Source organism: Ostrea edulis, chromosome 5, assembly GCF_947568905.1.
Source record: "Ostrea edulis chromosome 5, xbOstEdul1.1, whole genome shotgun sequence".
NCBI lineage: Eukaryota > Metazoa > Mollusca > Bivalvia > Ostreida > Ostreidae > Ostrea > Ostrea edulis.
In genome coordinates, this window is record NC_079168.1 from 89212873 (window position 1) to 89234758 (window position 21886).

At 35.7% G+C, this 21886-nt stretch overlaps 1 protein-coding gene across 3 annotated transcripts in view; it reads right to left on the reverse strand.

The window, feature by feature from the left end:
- LOC125650537 (elongation factor-like GTPase 1) overlaps positions 1 to 11532 on the reverse strand; it is a 26395-nt gene extending 14863 nt beyond the window's left edge. Inside the window, exons 1-14 of one of the 3 annotated variants that reach the window (XM_056139216.1) lie at positions 11421 to 11532; positions 11113 to 11245; positions 10004 to 10071; positions 8605 to 8689; positions 7645 to 7778; positions 7336 to 7473; positions 4931 to 4987; positions 4723 to 4755; positions 3501 to 3607; positions 2743 to 2866; positions 2049 to 2128; positions 777 to 913; positions 427 to 549; positions 182 to 281 (exon numbers count right to left, since the gene is read on the reverse strand). In XM_056139216.1, the coding sequence (XP_055995191.1) occupies positions 182 to 281; positions 427 to 549; positions 777 to 913; positions 2049 to 2128; positions 2743 to 2866; positions 3501 to 3607; positions 4723 to 4755; positions 4931 to 4987; positions 7336 to 7473; positions 7645 to 7778; positions 8605 to 8689; positions 10004 to 10071; positions 11113 to 11203 (1277 nt within the window). In that variant the 5' untranslated portion in view covers positions 11204 to 11245; positions 11421 to 11532. Of the gene's footprint in view, positions 1 to 181; positions 282 to 426; positions 550 to 776; positions 914 to 2048; positions 2129 to 2742; positions 2867 to 3500; positions 3608 to 4722; positions 4756 to 4930; positions 4988 to 7335; positions 7474 to 7644; positions 7779 to 8436; positions 8460 to 8604; positions 8690 to 10003; positions 10072 to 11112; positions 11246 to 11409 lie in introns of those variants that run through there. The other 2 variants (XM_056139215.1, XM_056139217.1) reach the window with 2 other exon arrangements.
- Positions 11533 to 21886: the final 10354 nt, after the last annotated feature.

A 21886-nucleotide genomic window follows, 5' to 3' on the forward strand; every position in this document is an offset into this window, starting at 1 on the left:
CAAAAATCATGCCATTGCAGAAAAGTTGAAATTGGCACAAGTAAATTGTTATCAATGATTTTGTTATGAAAAGCAAATAATACATATACAATCAAAATCAAACAAAAAGCAGTATCATGGAAAATCTTTCTGGAAAAAAAACATCTATGTGCTGTATTACAGATAGCAATTTGATGTTTACCTTTGCTTGTTTTGAGGGAGCAGTTTTTTGTCCACTGGCAACATCTTAGATACAAACACAATTACAGGAGATTCTTCTGAAGCAGAGCAGGTTAAGAAAGCTGCAAGGAAAGAAATGGATGGACATTAATTCAAAGTGTAATTTTAAAATGCATCAGCAAATTTTGGGTTGTTTTTTTTTAAAGCAAAATACAGTCATTTTCCTTCACTATATCAACAGGACCAGCTTGAAGTCAGTGAACGTACATTGCTTTAGACTCTGGGTCTCTGAAGGCAGTGATTCAAACTTCCTCATGTGAGAACACATCAGTTTCTCCACCCTCTCTTCTGACATGGCTAATGGCGAGGGAAGTTTACTGACTACAACTCCTGGAAATGGATAGTGTATACTCAATCCTAATATCATATGCATTTTGTAATTTTCTACAAAATTTACTTACATTTATTTGTCTAATGGAAATAATTGAAAGAAATCTATAGAACTATGTAAAAATACAAGTAATTTTTTGCTGTAAGAAAAATAGAGAACTTTGTGTTGTAACTTTCCTCAATAACTTTCAATAAACAATTTGAACTTTTTTCCCATGTGAACATACTGAGAACAGCGTCAGAGACTGGTAACCACTGACTACAGACGGCTTGTAGCTGGACCCGGCTGTCCGAGTGTCGCATGTCACGAGGGAGTATCTTCAAACCCAGGGACGTTATTATTTTTTCTGTTTTCTCCTTATCTCTGCCAAAGAAAGATTGATATTATAGTAAACAAGAGGCCCATGGGTCACACATCACTCACCGGAGTGAACTTGGCCCCTATCTAGAGATTTTCCATATATATTTGCATGTAAAACTTTGGTCCCCATTGTGGTCCCATTCTACCCCAGGGGGTGGGGGGCATGATTTTAACAAACTTGAATCTGCACTATGTCATGAAGCTTTCTTGTAAATGTAAACTTTTCTGGCTCAGTGATTCTTCAGAAGAAGATTTTTAATGATTTTCCATATGTATTAGTATGTAAAACTTTGAACCATCTATTGTGACCGCATCCTATCCCAGGGGCCATGACTTTAACAAACTTGAATCTGCACTATGATGGAGAGGATTCATGTAAATTTGTACTTTATTAGTCTGAAAAAGATTTTCTCCCTATATATTTGTATGTAAAACTTTGATCCCCTATTGTGTCCCTATCCTATCCCCAGGGGCCATGATTTTAACAAATTTGAATCTGCACAATATCAGGAGACTTTCATGTAAATCTCAGCTTTTCTAGTCCAGTGGTTCTTAAGAAGATTTTTAAAGATTTTCCCTAAATATTTGCAAGTGAAACTTTGATTCCCTATTGTGGCCCCATCCTACCCCTGGGGGCATGATTTGAATCTGTACTATATCAGGAAGTTTTCATGCATATTTCAGCTCCTCTGGCCCAGTGGTTCTTGAGAAGATTTTTAAATAACCCCACTCTATTTTTGTGATTATCTCCCCTTTGAAGAGGACATGGCCCTTCATTTACAAAAACTTGAAAGTTCTTCACTTAAGGATGCTTTGTGCCAAGTTTGGTTGAAATTGGCCCAGTGATTCTGGAGAAGAAGTCAAAAATGCAAGTTTACAGACGGACAGATAGACAAAACAACAGGCGATCAGAAAAGCTCACTTGAGTTTTGAGCTCAGGTGCGCTAAAACACAAATGCCCCCAAAATGCCCATACTAATGAAATACTTAGGTGACCTAAAAATTGTTAACACAGGATGGACAATGCATGATGACAATAGGTCAACTGAGTGACTCAAGTGACCTAAATTTTTCACTGTAAGTAACAATTTTTTGATGCTGCAATGTTGCTGACAAGAGATATAACTCTATAGCTTACCTTCTGACATATATTGTGTCGTACACCGACCACAAATTCTCCAGAATAAACTGTACAAAGAGCGGTTTCTTGCCTTTAATCTGAAAATGTTTTCAATTTCAATTGTCAAACCTCTCATATTACAATTACTCACTTTGAATGCAGTCTACACCTGACAATACAGACCTTGTCTGTGATTGGTTGGCCGAGGATGAAGGCTGAGGTCAACCAATAACTTATCGGGTCTGTATAGTCATGTCATTAGACCCATATCCAATGTAATTATCTGCTTTATTTCAACCCCAATCTACTGTATTAAATATGATTTCATGCATCTGTTCTGATGGTCTATGCATTGTGATAATGACATATCCTCCAATTATGTTGTAAATTTATAAATTCGCCAACAGACTTTTAAGATTTTATCTGGATATATCCACTTTAAGGTACATTCCAGAAAAGATCACTTTAACCAATCAGAGACAACCAAAGTTACTGATCATTTAATGATATCAAACAATAGTCATAATCGAAAGAAACAGTGGGTACAGAGATGCTTGTACTCTCGGGCATATCAATTATGGTACAAAACAGAATACAAGTACAGATTGAAACATGATAAAACTGTTCATGCCCACAAAAATTGGAATGCTATAAATCACATTGTTTGGATTTCCTTACTACTAATAATCAGTAACTGATAATAAATTATTACCTGAGCCCCCTTCATGATTCTCTTTGTTTTGGTATTAAGATAAAAATCTCCCCATAATGTTCTCTTTAGAACTTCTTGGTTGATGCCAAGCTTACTGGCATACAACACAGCAAAATCAGATATGCTGTAAAAAAAAAAAAAAAAAACCACTGACAGAAACTGTTTATGATATCCACATCAATTCAATACCAGAAATACTGATTGAGCACAGGGAAGTACTTGGACCATCCTTTTACCTAAGATATAAATTTCATTTTTGAAAATACATGAGGATATGAGCTGTGATGCTTCATTAAACATGTTAGTGCTTCATCAAAAGTATGCTGGCATGAAGTGATATTGTTCATACCCTCATGTATTTTCAAAAATGAAATTTATTTTTCATATTTAATTCTACTTGCATTTCTGTCGGAATTCTCAGCCATTAAAATAGACGTACTATGCTTATCAAGATTCATGTGACTGCATTGTTTACATCTGTAGCACGTTCACGAGGAAACAGCAGTCATTACAATTTGTAAAGATGTCAAAGGCAAAATCATTCCAAATGTTAATATTGTGAAATCACTTATTTTCTTTGGGGTGTATGTTTTCGATGAGTGTGTGATATATGCTACCTTGTTCTAACAAAATAAGAGCCCCTCTTCAATGTAAAAATCAAGATCTCAATAACACCTTTACAATGAAATAAGTGATTCCACAGTACATGGTCTCTAAATTGGAATGCAATACTTTATCATGGTACACCTTGGAATTACCTGAAGCCCCAGCCATCGTATGCACTAGAAAAGATAACATTTCCTTGGTCTGGACAGAAATAGATATTTCTGTTTTCTTCATCTTCATCAGTAGTCCACTCATGAATCTAAAATTCAAGTTAAAAAATAAAACCTTTAAAAATGAAAATTGTGTGAATGAAAGGTGAAGACAACAAACAGTGACCAATCTCATAACTTCTATAAGGAATACAAAATAGAGAGTTGGGCAAACACGGATCCTTGGATATACCAGAGGTAGGATCAGGTGCCTAGGAGCAGAGCTGCCAACATTATAAAATGGAAAATAGTAAGGCTGGAGATCTTTTATGAATAAATATGTAACCTGAGCAATTTTAGGCACATTTCAAATCCAAATTTAATGAATTTAGACATACTAATTGTTATGCATTTTACAACTGCAAGAGATCAAATACATCTTTCATTGATTTTACTTTCTAAAACTTGTGTAAAAAATATTGTTACATGTACATTAGTATAATATTATATAATTTTACAGTTACTGTGTCAGTTATTCTGGCAAGTTTTTTATATATATATATATAATTTTAGTTACTGAATCAGTTATTCTGGCAAGTCTTTTTTATGTCATTTTCGTCGCTGTGAGAAATGTTGAAGTTTGTCAAACAGATTGTACACTTATACAAACTCCCCCTTTCTGACTTTGAAACGAATAGATGTTTACAGTGTACTTGCATATTGTTCTTTGAATTTCTAGCTCCATAAGGTTTTCTTCTTTGGGGGAGTATTGTTGTTATTTCCATCAACACATGCTTTACGTTTAGTAGCAGCTGCCATATTGTTTATTTCAAAGCATAAAAATGATCGAGACTCTGTATAGATATAGACTATGCAAACAAACGTAGTAACAACTATAGTTTGTTTATTATAAAAGTAAAAACCAATGACGGACAGGTATAAAAATTTCAAAATGTCAAATAAGCGAAAATCAGAAGATGTACAGTGAAATCGTAAGGTGTATTTTCGGCCCTAAAATCGTAAGCCTTACGCGAAAATCGTGAGGGTTGGCAGCTCTGTAGGAGGAGTAAGCACCCCCTGTCAACCGGTCACACCTGCCGTGAGCCCTATATCTTTACCAGGTAATCATGGTTATCCGTAGTCAAAATAAAAATATAGAATAGATAAGATATCATCTGCTAGCGACATCTGTTGGAAATGGTGTCCTACTTTTATTCAAACATACCTGTGACATGTTACCACCATTGTCATCAACTTCCTGAAAGTAACACAACTCACTGTTTAATACATTTAAAATCTTATAATACAAAATACAATTCAATTTCCACAAATCCACATTGCAGTAAATACCAGACTAGGAGAGCATGCTTTCTTGAAACTGGTATTTAGATTTCATTATTCTCAAGGAACTCCATGTTAACCGTCATACTTACCACAGCAGATTTCTCCATGGCTTCCACAGTGAACAACTCGTTGGTCACTAAGTTTACCTGAACAAGATCCAGAAAGAACAGATTCATGTGTATGGTCAAAGAATATAATTTCACTTCTAAAACTCAATTTGACTGGCTGAGCATTTATCAAAGGATAAATCAAACAAATATTCTGACCCAGATTAAGGCCACATAAAATTCTGTATCTACTGACCCAAATCAAGGTCACATAATATTCTGTATCTACTGACCCAAATCAAGGTCACATAATATTCTGTATCTACTGACCCAAATCAAGGTCACATAATATTCTGTAGCTACTGACCCAAATCAAGGTCACAAAATATTCTGTATCTACTGACCCAAATCAAGGTCACATAATATTCTGTATCTACTGACCCAAATCAAGGTCACATAATATTCTGTATCTACTGACCCAAATCAAGGTCACATAATATTCTGTATCTACTGACCCAAATCAAGGTCACATAATATTCTGTGTGAAAAAAATCATTTAAAAAAAAAAGAATAGGAAGATATAATTCATTTCATAATTCTTTTCCTTAAATTCAATGAAACCTCATACAATATACAAGAGGCTCATGGGCCACATCGCTCACCAGAGTCACCTTGGCCCATATCTGAAGACTTTCCATATATATTTGCATGTAAAACCTTGGTCCCTATTATGGCCCAAACTACCCTTTGCAAACTTGAATCTACACTATGTCAGAAAGCTTTCATGTAAATGTCAACTTCTTTGGCCCAATGGTTCTTGAGAAGAAGATTTTTAAAGCTTTTTCCTATATTTGTATGTAAAACTTTGACACCCCCCCCCCACTTGTGGCCCCATCCTACCCCCCGGGGGCCATGATTTGAACAAACTTGAATCTGCACTATGTCAGAAAGTTTTCTTGTACATGTAAATATCAGCTTTTCTGACTCAGTGGTTATTGAGAAAAAGATTTTAACTATATATTTGTATGTAAAACTTTGATCCCCCTTGTGGACCCATCCTACCCCGGGGGCCATGATTTGAAGAAACTTGAATTTGCACTATGTCAGAAAGTTTTCATGTAAAAATCAGCTTTTCTGGCTTAGTGGTTCTTGAGAAGAAGATTTTTCCTATATATTTGTATGTAAAACTTTGATCCCCTATTGTGGCCCCATCCAACCCCCGGAGCCCATGATTTGAACAAACTTGAATCTGTATTATGTCAGGAAGCTTTCATGTAAATCTCAGCTTTTCTGGCTCAGTGGTTCTTGAGAAGAAGATTTTAAAAGATTTTTCCTATATATTTGTATGTAAAACTTTGATCCCCTATTGTGGCCCCATCCAACCCCCGGGGCCCATGATTTGAACAAACTTGAATCTGCATTATGTCAGGAAGCTTTCATGTAAATCTCAGCTTTTCTGACTTAGTGGTTCTTGAGAAGAAGATTTTTAAAGTTTTTCCCTATATATTTGTGTGTAAAACTTTGATCCCCCACTTGGGGCTCCATCTTATCCCCGGGGGCCATGATTTGAACAAACTTGAATCTGCACTATGTCAGAAAGTTTTCATGTAAAAATCAGCTTTTCTGGCTCAGTGGTTCTTGAGAAGAAGATTTTTAAAGATTTTTCCTATATATTTGTATGTAAAACTTTGATCTCCTATTGTGGCCCCATCCAACCCCAGTGGCCCATGATTTGAACAAACTTGAATCTGCATTATGTCAGGAAGCTTTCATGTAAATCTCAGCTTTTCTGGTTTAGGGGTTCTTGAGAAGAAGATTTTTAAAGTTTTTCCCTATATATTAGTATGTAAAACTTTGATCCCCCCTTGTGACCCCATCCTACCACCGGGGGCCATGATTTGAACAAACTTGAATCTGCAATATGTCAGGAAGCTTTCAGGTAAATTTCAGCTCTTCTGGCCCAGTGGTTCTTGAGGAGAAGATTTTTAAATGACCCCACCCTATTTTTGCATTTTTGTGATTATCTCCCCTTTGAAAGGGACATGGCCCTTCATTTGAACAAACTTGAAAGCCCTTCACCCAAGGATGATTTTGGCCATGTTTGGTTGAAATTGGCTCAGTGGTTCATGAGAAGAAGATGAAAATGTGAAAAGTTTACAGACAGACAGACAGACGGACAAAATGTGATCAGAAAAGCTCACTTGAGCCTTCGGCTCAGGTGAGCTAAAAAGTACAAATATTAAACTTTTCTTCAAATATCAGGACTTATTATATTTGTGAATGAGGCAACATATGCACCTTGTGCATAAACAAAATCAATTATTGACAATAACAAAATATTTGAGGAAAGGGTTGTGCTCACAAATCTCACACACATTTACAGCACATCAATCAATTTGTTTACGGTGTACAATATGTAACTGTATGTAACTGTATCACAAACAAACCTGTTCAAGAATTTGCTGAAGATGATAAAAAGCTTCCATGGGCTCCATCTTTAGTTCTACAATTAGGCGATCAATCTTATTCAAAACTAGCACTGGTTTAATGTTCTCCAGGAAAGCCTGACGGAGCACAGCATGGGTCTGAAGTTAAAGTAATGGCTTAAATTAAATCAAATTCATGAATATCATATATACATAATAAACCATTTCTCAAAAATTCAAACAACAAAACATTTGCATAGAAGTTAAATAATCATCATAAGCTTCAAGTTTCTGACAGAGTTAAAATTTCAAAAGGGGAGATAACTCAACCTGAGGACAGACACCCTCTACCACATCCACAACAACAATGGCCCCTTCACAGAGCCGGACAGCTGTGGACACCTCACTGGAGAAATCCACGTGACCCGGGGAATCTATCAGATTAATCAGGTATTCATCTTTACCTGTAATGTGTCATCAAAACAATAGAATTCAGATGAGTTTTTGAGGCATGAATATAACCCAGTAATGGCAAGACAAACTCTCAAATCAAGATATTTTATCTTTTTAAGATTTTCCCAATGGATTGATGACTAGAAAATGTAATAGATGGTTGATGAACAGAGGTTCCCATTGAAATGTACTGTAAATGTATTACATTTGGCTGTGTATTCTATTTAGCGCCTTTGGCGGAACACAGCTTCCGCTAAATCAAGTACATCGCTAAATGCCATCCGTAATTCTAGATGTTTAAAGTAATTCAGGAATGCGCTAAATCAAATCTACGCTAACTTGTTGAAAAAACGATTTCCGCCAAATATCGTACACGCCAAATATAATACATTTATACTAATTCATAATATATGTATTCATATTCATGAAGAAAATTTGAGATACCGGTACTAGTACACTTTTTGCTACAAAGCTTGATTGTGTTCATGATCAATAGCTACTCCAGCATGCTAGAGGTTCACGGTGAGATACTTTTGACTTGGCGTTGCGTAACGTTATATAAAGCGTAGGGACGTTAACCGAGGCTCTTACTTGTAGGAGTAGATCAATAGCATACTGTTTAAGTTCACAGTTTAAATCCTATTTATCTTATTATCAGTGTTCACATACTGTAATTGTATATCAATGATATGGCACTATTTATCTTATTATCAGTGTTCACATACTGTAATTGTATATCAATGATATAGCACTATATATCTTATTATCAGTGTTCACATACTGTAATTGTATATCAATGATATGGCACTATATATCTTATCATCAGTGTTCACATACTGTAATTGTATATCAATGATATGGCACTAGACTTCATCGTGATTCCTCGTATCTGTTCGTCCTCTCGACTGTCCATGTACCGAAGCTGGAACGACAATTTCCTCATATCATTTATATAGCATGGTACAGGTTGAGAAAACTAACTGTGTCAGAAAGGCACAAGTACCCTGTCAAATTCATAACAATACAGGTATATCAGGTCATTTTGATAAGTTAGAAATGTTGTCAGTTTTGGAAGATAACAAAGATTAGCCATAGTTAAAAGCACCAACATTTCCACAATTCATATTAATCATAAGTGAATCAAATAAAAACCAGCAAATGAATAATGAGCCCACATTTCAAACTAATTTTCTGAGATAAATTCATCAAATATTTGCCAAAATTACTCAAAATGAGGTATGTTAATGCTGACATTCAAGGCCCCCTGCAGTGCTTATGCACAATGTTTATTAGTTATCTCCCCTTAGTGCTTCAGAGGGGACTGTGCTTACAAAAACAACACATCTAATTTCATTGTTCTAACATTTTGGATCAGCATGGCTGTTCTTAAAATCAATTATTATAACAAGCAATAAAACATGATTTTCAAGAAGGAAAATATAGCATGTACTGTATGAATTTTTTTTCCTACACGAAAACACAATTTATTGATAAAAAGACACATGAGCCACATCTTTCACCCAAGTCACCATGACCCTGTTGTTGTTCAGCTGTTGCTATTTTTAAATGATTTCTTTTTTAAAATCTTTATTCCCATGAAGAATTCTGACCCCAAATTGTGGCCCAAACCTAGCCCCAAAGGGTCATAACATAACCAAACTTGAATTCACACAACATGGGGGTGCACTAATACCAACATGACTAGCATCATCGAAGATTTTAAAGATGTTTCCCTATGAATACTAAGTAAAACTTTGATCCCCTATTGTAGCCTCAACCTACTTCTGGGGGCAACCATTTGAACAAACTTGAATCTGAACTACCTGGGAATGCTAGCATATCAAAATGATTAATTATGACTCTGTTGTTAATAATACCATATTTATACAGCACCCTTTCCATACACTATGTACGCTCAAAGGTGCTTAAAAAGATTGAAAAGATTTTTCCTTATACATCTGCATGTTAAATTGAATTCCCTATTGTGGCCGGACCCTACCCCCAGGGACCATGACTTCAACGAACTTGAATCCTCTTTACCCAAGCATGCTTTGTGGCAAGTTTGGCTGAAATTAGCCCTTCCTGTGGATCTGTTGAAGAAGTAAAAAATGCTAAAAGTTTACGGACGGCCAGATGGATGGGTGGAGGATGATCAGGAAATATCCCCCTCAGATCAGGCGAACTAATATTACCACTATAACTCAACCTCATTAAAATCAGATTGACTACAACTTACCTTGCCTGCCATTCTCTGTGATATAATACCATTGCTGGCAACAAGAGCATCAGCCAAGGTGGTTTTACCTATCAAACAGATTTACCCGAGTACATTCAAGTCATATTGATGTATTGCATGCCAAAGTAAACACATCTTATTTTTCACTGACTCTAGATACATGAATGTTTCGTTGATAGAAAAAAATTGTAAAATGTTATTCCATGGTGCCCGACTCTTTTTTTTTTTTTTTTTTTACCCCTTTTAAGGGCAACCCAAAGATGTTTTGGTACTAAAAGTTTAAATCTAAAATGTCTGAAGAATATATCAAGTCTAAAAGCATAACTAACATGACTAAGTCATTTAAACAGTGTGCGAAATAATACAGTGTACCCAACTGCATGAGATGCATTACTTTAACCATGGGCATACTATTTTACTAGTTTCAGTGCCCAATAGAATGTACTGAATTTTCAGTACTTCATAAGTTGAATTCACATGGCGATCAAGATTTATACACTGAAAATAAATTCCTTACAATGTACATCTTCACAAGTCAAGGGTTATTGATTCGTTACCTCGGGATAACGAATCAATAACCCTTGACTTGTGAAGATGTATTGTGACATGTGCGGTGGAATTTTGTGTGTTTAAGTGCTGACGTCATGCGCAAAGAAATCGAATGGCGAGGTGGCGACCTAATTCAAGTGATGCTTCATTTGTCGGTGTTAGGGCCGTTTAAATGGCGATAGCATCGTATTAATCATGATCTATTTGTAGAATAATCTTCCGATAACTGAATCCTCGCGTCTTGGAAGATAGATCCATGAAATAAAGTTGTAAGAGGTAGGTAGGTAAAGCAGCGACACCAGCTGATGTTGCTGAATTCCCACTTTACAATATGGAGTTCACTCTGACCTTCCCCCGCACATGTCACAATATAAAAGCCAGAGGAATTTTGGATTAGGGGTACCCCTACTTTAGCCATGTTTACTTCACACTGTCATTTACTGAGCTTAATATTAATGTCATAAAATAAAACACTCTATGTAGATCTACATAAATATTTTAAACACCTAAATGACAGTTTTCATACGTACAATATTTAGCAAATTAATAAATCTGCTCACCATGATCAACATGTGCCAAGATGCAAATGTTACGTATGTTTGCTGGGTTTCGCTGTAGTAAGGACAGCAACTCTGGTGTTGCCCCCCTCATAATGATGGATCGGAACTTCCTATCGAATATACACGATCTGGCCTGGAATTGCAAAATTATGCGTATTAGTCCTAAAAGAAAAACATATTGTATGTACCGTGCGTATAAACTTCCGAGTATTGATCAGGGTTAAAATATACAGCTGATATATGACAAATTAAAAGAAAAAATATCTTATCTCACCAGCTTCAATTTTTAAAGCTAACCTTAGTCTTACCAATATTTTAAAAAATGAATAAAATTATGTCACAATCATTTCTGCACGTTGAAATACTGTATTCGATGTTAATTAACATATGTAATCAAAGGCAGCGAAACATTATTCTTTCAAACGCATGACAGCTTAAGACAAATTATAATTGTAAAAACTTTATGGTAAACATTTTGAATCCCGAAATACAGTGAGACCAAAATAAAAGGGGGGGGGGGGTGTCTGCATAAAGTTCTTGATAACAATCTTAAAGGTGCATAGACACGATTTAAAATGAAAATTTTAAAATTTTATTTTTCCATTTTTAATGTTAGAATGCTTAAATAAGGTATTTCTAATGGTCAGCAAAATTTTTAACGCCAGTTGTCGAGGTACAAGGAAGATACAAAGCTCACAATTCTTTGAAATGTAAACAAGGCCACAGGTGCTTGAGGACAGGACCCCCCCCCCCCCCCCCCCCGGGCCTTTTCGACTTTTTTTTTCATAAATCATCTTTTTATAACATATTTGTAATCTAACCTATACCATCGATCCGAAAAATTACCTAAAATAAACGTTTTATAAAAATTCGTAACCCACTCTTTATATATAGAGTGGGTTACGAATTTTTATAAAACGTTTATTTTAGGTAATTTTTCGGATCGATGGTATAGGTTAGATTACAAATATGTTATAAAAAGATGATTTATGGGGGGGAAAAGTCGAAAAGGCCCGGGAGTCTATATCGGGATGGGGGGGGGGGGGGGGGGGGTCCTGTCCTCAAGCACCTGTGAACAAGGCTCGAGCCATGTGTTTGTTTACATAGGTTAAATATACTTGTAAAAGTTTCTTTTAAAGCAGAATTTTAAAGCTACAATTAAACAGTTTCTAGTGTTTGTCACATCTCATTTTCTTTTAAACATGCTATTTGATATTTCCTATTGAGCAATCTATATGTAAACAAAATCATAGTACGAGCCTTGTTCACGTAACTAGGAATTGTGGGTACTGTATCTCGCTTGTAACTCAACAACTGATATTCAAATTTTGGTTGGTGATCAGAAATACTTTTGTTAAGCATTGTAAACAATAAAAATGGAAAAATGAAATTTGCAAATTTTCAGCTCAAATCGTGTCCATGCCCCTTTAAATCCTGAAATGTACTTCTTTTTTTTTTACACGTTCGTTTTTACATACAACACAAATCACAAATGTTCTCGTTATATGAGATGAATTTTCTGCATGCAATATCAGATGATTTTCTCCTGAACTAGGCCTATAGCATACTATGGGCTGATAGAGGAATTTTGACAGGTGTTTGTGGACTCCATTCGTATATTAAAAGAATATGTCTCAGAGCTAAACTGCAAGGAAGTTTGCCGTGAATCTCTAGTTGTTTCCGCTAGCCAAGGGTTTTCGGTCCACTCCGCTCCCAATTAACGTTTATGGGGAGTGGACCCTTGGCTAGCGAAGATGCTTGCAGTCTGACCCAAACATGAATATTCGTATTTCTGAATTGAAACCCTTTCAAATATTTTCATGAATTGGTGTGCATGTATTATATCCTTGATCATGTCGCAGAACACCTGGAAATCTAGGATCCAAAAATTAAGAAGAGGCTAAACTTGAATCTAAACAAATTAACATGGGATGCCTCAATATCAATATGACTAATGCCTTAAAGCTTGCTGTTTTGAAGAATTATTTTTAAAATTTCCTTTATTTTGTAAAATTTTATCTTGAATATTTAACTCCCCTAACCCCGGGGTCCATAAGAAAAAAATTCAGAACGTCTGCATATTAACATGAATAAATTCAGTGTGACCATGCTACCCTTGAAACTATTTTTTTTTATTTCTTAAATACATTCTCTTGTAAAACTTTGATTCCATATTCAAGTCAACCCTAGTAACTAATCTTTAATTAAAAAAAAAAAAAATTCAAAGATTTTATAAATTTCCTTGTGAAACTTTGATCCCTTATTGAGACCCCATCCCACCTCCACTCCAGGTCATGATTTGAAGAAAGTTGAATTTGCAGTACCTGAGGATGATTGCATACCATGACCTTGGAAGTGTTGAGAAGATTTTTTTTAAAAGTGCCCGTATATTGTCACGTCACAATTTGATCCCGTTCTACTCCAGGGTTCATGATAATCTGCGCTATCTGAGAATGCTTGCATATTGATATGGCTAATCATGGCCCTGCTAGTCTTGAAAACAAGATTTTTAATATTCTTTCCTGTAAATTCCCATAAAAAAAAACAACAACTGTGTTCCCCTACTGTGGCTTGAGCTCACCCTAACAACCCCCCCCCCCCCCCCCCGGAAATAAACTTACATATGTAAATTGACACTACATCAGGATGCTTTCATATCAATAATGACTAATCATGACCCTGTTGTTCATCAGAAGAATATTTCAAACATTTTACTTATATATCCTCAAGTAAAACTTTCATTCCCTATTGTAGCTTTACTCTATTCGGGGGGGGGGGGGGGGGGGATGGTTTGAAAAACTTCAATCTAGACTATGATTGCATATTCTAAGAAATGACAAATCATGGCACTGTTCATTCAAAAAAGGATTTTTAAAGTTTTAGCGGTATATTTCCTTAACAATGTAAACCAGTGCCCATTCAGATAATTGATTTTGTTAAAACTAAAAATCAAATAAATTGAAGAGAATTTGTCTAAAATCTTTAATGAAATATGTCACATTGAGCTATATCGGGATCTGCAGTCCCTCTTTTTGCACAGAAAAAGCTCCTACTAAGATCACAACCCTCTAAAACGGTTAAGACAGTTTCTGGGTCAGTCCCCTTAGTATCTCGTTACGGAGGGTCGAACCCCCTCCATTCCCCCAAAATTTAATTCATACAAGGTAATCTATAATTAAAAATTTGATCCGTATACAAATGAAATTCAATATGATAAATCCCAGAGCTATGCTCTGCGCATCTATAGTCGAACTATTACCCGGAGATCTGTAAAACTGAGGAGTGTAATAACATCTGGGCCAAATTTCTGCAAACGATTTAGTCTGGGCTCAGTTCAGAGTTTTGTTTGATATTGCAACCACACACGTGGGTGTCATGTGTTTACCCACGAAAGCAAACACAGCAGCGTAACCTACTAGAAAACAAAGTCTGTGGTCAGTAAAAATAAACACGTGTGTCGCCAACTGGACCCATTACTTAATACTTATCTAAAATACTAATTTAGGAGGTGGTTTTCTATGGCATCAATAATCCTCTGAAACTACGAAGTGTAATAAATATTTTTCATGTTACTGTGTTTGGTCGTGATCTGTATCACAGACACTTATAAAAGAGTGCTCTTATACATATATATAGCAATTAGGCCTCCAAGCCATATAAAAACATGTGATCTATATAAGAATTAGATCAAGACAATTCAATTACCAGTGAAGAGCTCGCAGGAGCCTTATTCACAGGAGCCTTATATGTGAAGTTGGCATAGAAAGAAACAAGCCTAGATAGATGAATATCACATGTACAGTACCATACACACGCGCGCGCATATGAAAGCAAGTTGACAATTTACAATGTACAAAAACAAAAAATACAGAGAAACGTCTCAATTTGAAATTATAGTTTTCAACATTATTCCATACTCCAAATTTCATATAAAGTAAAGGAATGTGTATCGTGCTTATTGGTTGTAACATTTGCTTATTCTTGTAGAGCTAAAAGTATTCATATTTTTTAAAGTTTCAACTAAATTATGATCGATGAGGTACCCAATAGCTCAGTGAGTTCTTTAACACTAGCGAACCACGAGTGACTGCGGGTACTTTCATGTTCTTTCGATCTTTCAGCGGATTACGGAGTATACAAAAAGAGAGACGTTTGGAGAATTCTACAAACTAATTTACGCGATTTGATGATGCCCAAATAAAACGGCGACCTATCCTGTTCTGACAAGGCAGTGAAAACTTTTTTTCTGCACATCTTTTAAGATTTTCAAAATTTAATAAGCATGATGATATAATTTGACTGTGATTGATCGAAGTAAAATTTAATTTCTAGATTATCTGATAAAAGCGGCTGAAAATTCCCCAGGTGTTCCTACCACAGAGTGAAATAGGTTTGATCAATGATGTAAAGACCAGTCCTGACAGCAGGTTCGGATGACGGTACTTCTCTATAGTGCTTGATGTATGCTTTTAACCTCTTTCTATTCTGAGCATCCTTTGCTAGTGAAAATGAATCCGAGACAGAGAATCGTATATAAACATAGAGATTTATAGGAAGTGACTTTCAAGAGTAAACATTTCATTTCAAAAGCATCCTGCAGCATTCATCAAAATTATTATTTTTGTTTTATCCTTTTTCCACTTCCATTCTTACAGAAAAGGAAAGATTATCTAATGTACCAAATTCTGGTTTTCGGAGGAAAGTGAATCGGGACATAAATATTGACGTTCAATTACAAAATTACATGTGGGGAGAAATATATATACTCAGCTTAAATTCCATTGTTTCCCACGGTGGATCCAGAATAACACATTTTCCCTAAATGAGTTTTGAATTCTGTAATTTTCCTCAATAAAACCCAGAGGGGGTACTAAACTTTATGATATGTTTACATCTGCATAAAATTTCTGGGATCAAAATTCGAAACTTTGCGGTCCACTATTTTCAGGATTCCTTTCTCAAACAATATTCTTTTTACAAACCCGCAGAAACTCAGAAGAACGAAAACGTATTTGCGAGGAGAGTGGCATCATAAACTCAGAGTGGTACCAGAAACTCAGAATTTGTGAGGAGAGTGGTACCAGAAACTCAGAATTTGTGAGGAGAGTGGTACCAGAAACTCAGAATGGTACCAGAAACTCAGAATGGTATCAGGAACTCAGAATTTGTGAGAAGAGTGGTACCAGAAACTCAGAATGGTACCAGGAACTCAGAATTTGTGAGGAGAGTGGTACCAGAAACTCAGAATGGTACCAGAAACTCAGAGTGGTACCAGGAACTCAGAATTTGTGAGGAGAGTGGTACCAGAAACTCAGAGTGGTACCAGGAACTCAGAATTTGTGAGGAGAGTGGTACCAGAAACTCATAATGGTACCAGGAACTCAGAATGGTACCAGGAACTCAGAATGGTATCAGGAACTCAGAATTTGTGAGGAGAGTGGCATCAGAAACTCAGAATGGTACCAGAAACTCAGAGTGGTACCAGAAACTCAGAGTGGTACCAGGAACTCAGAATTTGTGAGGAGAGTGGTACCAGAAACTCAGAGTGGTACCAGGAACTCAGAATTTGTGAGGAGAGTGGTATCAGAAACTCAGAGTGGTACCAGGAACTCAGAATTTGTGAGGAGAGTGGTACCAGAAACTCAGAATGGTACCAGAAACTCAGAATGGTACCAGTAACTCAGAATGGTACCAGAAACTCAGAATGGTACCAGGAACTCAGAATGGTACCAGGAACTCAGAATTTGTGAGGAGAGTGGCATCATAAACTCAGAATGGTACCAGAAACTCAGAATGGTACCAGAAACTCAGAATGGTATCAGGAACTCAGAATTTGTGAGGAGAGTGGTATCATAAACTCAGAGTGGTACCAGAAACTCAGAATGGTATCAGGAACTCAGAATTTGTGAGGAGAGTGGTATCATAAACTAAGAATGGTACCAGGAACTCAGAATTTGTGAGGAGAGTGGTACCAGAAACTCAGAATGGTACCAGGAACTCAGAATTTGTGAGGAGAGTGGTACCAGAAACTCAGAATGGTACCAGGAACTCAGAATTTGTGAGGAGAGTGGCATCATAAACTCAGAATGGTACCAGGAACTCAATTTGTGAGGAGAGTGGTACCAGAAACTCAGAATGGTATCAGGAACTCAGAATTTGTGAGGAGAGTGGTATCAGAAACTCAGAATGGTACCAGGAACTCAGAATTTGTGAGGAGAGTGGTACCAAAAACTCAGAATGGTACAAGAAACTCAGAATGGTACAAGAAATTCAGAATGGTACCAGTAACTCAGAATGGTACCAGGAACTCAGAATGGTATCAGGAACTCAGAATGGTACCAGAAACTCAGAATGGTACCAGAAACTCAGAATGGTATCAGGAACTCAGAATTTGTGAGGAGAGTGGTATCATAAACTAAGAATGGTACCAGGAACTCAGAATTTGTGAGGAGAGTGGTACCAGAAACTCAGAATGGTACCAGGAACTCAGAATTTGTGAGGAGAGTGGTACCAGAAACTCAGAATGGTACCAGAAACTCAGAGTGGTATCAGGAACTCAGAATTTGTGAGGAGAGTGGAGTGGTATCGGGAACCCTTTTGGCTGTCGAATACGATGTGGTTGCCTGACTTGGAGTTTATTTTAATGAAAGTTTTTAACGTGTTAATTGCAATTTACTAATTATTCAATTATCTAATTTAGTGAGGAAATTTTAATCCATGAAATTGGTCTCAACATTACCGACGCTGGCGTGAGTTGAATCTAGTAGTACTAAAAGTGATGCGATTAGGCAAAGAAAGAATGGCGTTCTCCATAGAATTCTCAGCCATTCTAAAGTGTACTGATCTTAAATTTCTGGGTGTGTAAAAGGAGGAGGACGTATGACAATGAACAAACATAACAGAGATTACCGAGCGCGTCAGACGCCGACTCCTTCTCATCCATCAATAAATTTGTTACATAGTGTTTTTGTAACGAGATTATTCAGCAAGTGTTCAACGTACAGGTGCCATAATGAATAAAACACAAAAATCGATTGCTTTATGAAATCTTGCTCGTGTTTAGTGGTCTCCAATGAGTAGTATCTTAATTTCTGTACAAAATATTACTATTATATGATTATATCAGTGGTTTAGGTTTGTTGAGGCATTTAGTGTTTGTTTTTTCCTCAATTATTTATTTGCCAATGAAATACCCTGTGGTATTTGCTTGCTCTGTCTGCAAACATGTTCAATTTTCACATAATCTTCCCCCCACTAGACCACTTTTAACTTTCATGGGAACACGTTGTTCGTAAGATTAAATCAAATTGAAATAAATGGCTTCCCATTATCATGAATAATTCTTGAGTTTTTCCTCAATCATATTTAACAGTGTTTCAAATGCTCGATAACAAATTCGACTAAGGACCCATTATCATAAATATTCAGAGAAAAAGCCGTTTTAAAAACTCATTATTCCAATATCAGGAAAGACTCTAATATTAGCCTTGAAATTGTTTTGTGATAATTTGGATCCACCACTTTTTAATATTGTGTAGTGAAATGGCAGAGGACACTGGTAGTTGTAGAAAGTTGTGTTTGTTCCACTTTCTCTGCAATTATACATCAATGTTCTTGTCACAGAATCCAGTATATATTCATGCCGAAAGTTTATAGTTGCGAAGTTTATGGCGAAAGATACAGGCATGAACCAAAAAATAAAGCGGAATCACGTTTTTCCTCAAAGAAAACAGTTTCCTCAAAGAAAACAAGTGCCAAAGAGGAAGTTGTGATCCACATATCACGAACAAACAGATCGACATAATCGCCAACATAAAACCGATCATTTGAATTGACTTATTTGGCAAATACGCATTCTTTTTAAAACACAAATCTCTTTATCCCAATAGAAATCTGACAACTATATCGATTAGAGTTCATGTTCTATGGCCTTTACAAATTTGCATGAACATAAACTGAATAAATTTGCCATCAAAAAATCAAGAACTTTGAATGAAATGTTTCTAATTAAGATTTTATACAACGCAGTAAACATTCTGAAATTTTGACTTTAGTGTTGAATGATTAATGCGCACATTGTCAAATATGTATTACGCCATGTTGACGTTGCAACTTGAAAACGTCTAATACTTTCTGACCTACGCCTCTTGAAAGTCCATAGAACGCTACATAATGGTCCGAATTAATAAATTCTATACATTTTTGGAAATTTAAAATATCATATTTTGTAATTCAATTCACTAAGCAAAGTCGATTTTGGTTTTTCGTGGCTCTAGTCCTTTGTATTGGGACGGTATGGAAACCATCTTAGAGGGGCATGGACACGATTGAGCTGAAAATTTTATTTTTCCATTTTTATTGTTTACAATGCTTGAGTGTAAATTGAAAAATCTGTTTTTTAAACAAATTTAACCTAGTCCCATGTAAACAAAAACATGGCACAAGCCTCGTTTACATAAATAATTGTGAGCTCTGTATCTCCCATATACCTCGACAATTGACATTAAAAATTTTGCTTACCATTAGAAATACCTTATTTATTTATTTAAGAAGAGACATTATTTGTCGAAATGCGAATCTGGTGCATCAAAATTGGTACCGTATAAGTTTTACATTCTAAACATTAAAAATGGAAAAATAAAATTTGAAAATTTTCATCTCAAATCACGTCTATTAGAAATACCTTAGAGTTGATGATAAATATGGAAAAAATTCCAAAAAGAAGGCGAACTGTCGCAACATTCCGGTGTCGGGGGACATGTTCCAAATACAGGTATACTATAGGGAGATTAAAGCATTGAGGATGAACATGTGTGTTGGGGGTTGGGGGAGGCAAAAATTGACAAGACGAATTATTTATTTTCAGCATGGCTTCTGTCAGATAATTTATTCCCGGGTACGTCAAGGCCAGAATAATTATCTATTTTAAACAACAGCTTGTTCACCAACTTAATCAAGCATAAAAAATGGTAGAAAATTATGAATAAGATCCACGTATTGTGTCTACTAATAATTACACAACATAATGCGTGGATCTTATGATCTTAAAGCTTAGACAAGACTACAGAGGCATTGGGGCAGAGGAGGGGAGGGGGGGGGGGCAAACTGCCAATATCTAATATTTTGGCTGATAAATAAATAAATTCATTCAAATGCTAAAATTCATGAAAAGAATCATGATTTCCTGTATTTCATCATTTTATTTACGAGATTGCCATAGTACTTACTATTACTCCTTTGCATAATGATTTTCAAAATTAATTCCGTTCATTACCACGTTTGGGGACGAATCGCAACATATCCACCTCTTTTCCTTTAACCCGTTTCTCTTTCGAGCAAAGTCTTTTTACAGTTTCATACATGTACATGAAATTTTAAGAGAGGTGAAGGAAAAGACTGAGTAAATTCTTTTTAGGAATTAAAGTTTGTGGTGACAGTCCATTTTAAACATTTACATATGTATCATTTAAGTAGCCGTTAAAAACGACCCTATTGCTGATCAAAATTTAACGTTGATCACTTTTCAACGACCGTTTTTATGGTGTCCGGATAGGGCCATTTGCAAAAGTGTAACTGCGCGTTAATCACAACACGTCGTTACGCCAACAGCAATTCACACATGTCAGAGAAATTATTGCCACACAAAAAAAAAATATCAACAAAAAAAGGGGGTAGTAATATCCATACTTAAGGTGCCTGTGTCTGTGATCTGCACTGTCGGTCATTTGTCATTAAATATATCCGTGATCTGCACTGTCGGTCATTTGTCATTAACTATATCCGTGATCTGCACTGTCGGTCATTTGTCATTAACTATAGTCGTGATCTGAACTGTCGGTCATTTGTCAATACAAAGAATTGCTCTTTTAGAGTCAATAAATGCAATGCAACTACAAGTTCCTATATCATTAAAGTTATTGCCAAGTGGTGATCAGATTCTTGGGTTCAAAGATAACAAAGATTTTTGAATATGTTCAGAAATATATCATAGAAAGCAAAAGATTTTAAAAATGAATTAAATACATGTGTGTTTGTTATGTATGTCTATTCTTATCATGTTGAGTCGGTACTCTCAATCTTTTTGTTTTCTCCTGTTGTACTTATTTGGTTTTTCTTTCACTATTTTTATTTGATTTCATTATTTCTCTTTTGTATGTCATTTAGATCCCATTAACCACCCCACATTTCTATTTTGTTAGCCTATTATTCATATCAAGAAATCATAATACTTATATAATCATTATATTTAGAATGACTTATTATCCTTTTACTTCATATTTCTTGCGTGTATAATTATGTGGACTTTACCTTGTACCTTAAAGGAGAAGGCTTATATAGGCATTGCCTGCTGCCTAATCCTTATTATGTTATTCATAATAAAATATGTTTAAATTAACTATATCCGTGATCTGCACTGTCGGTCATTTGTCATTAACTATATATATTCGTAATCTGAACTGTCGGTCATTTGTCATTAACTATATTCGTGATCTGAACTGTCGGTCATCTGTCATTAACTATTAGTATATCTGTGATATCTACCAGTGGCGGATTTTAGAGGGTGCATCCGACGCCCCCCCCCCTTCCTAAAATTTTCAAATTTAAGGTAAATCGTGGCCTCTTGTTTAGAAAAATGTATATGATAAAAAGAAGCAATAATTCTTCTACTCTCGGAGAATTAAATGACAAAATCTTTTGATTCATTGGATTGCTTTTAATGTGAGAACTTACATTTTTTTTCAAAAATCCTCAAAATTCGCGTCATTTTATTAAT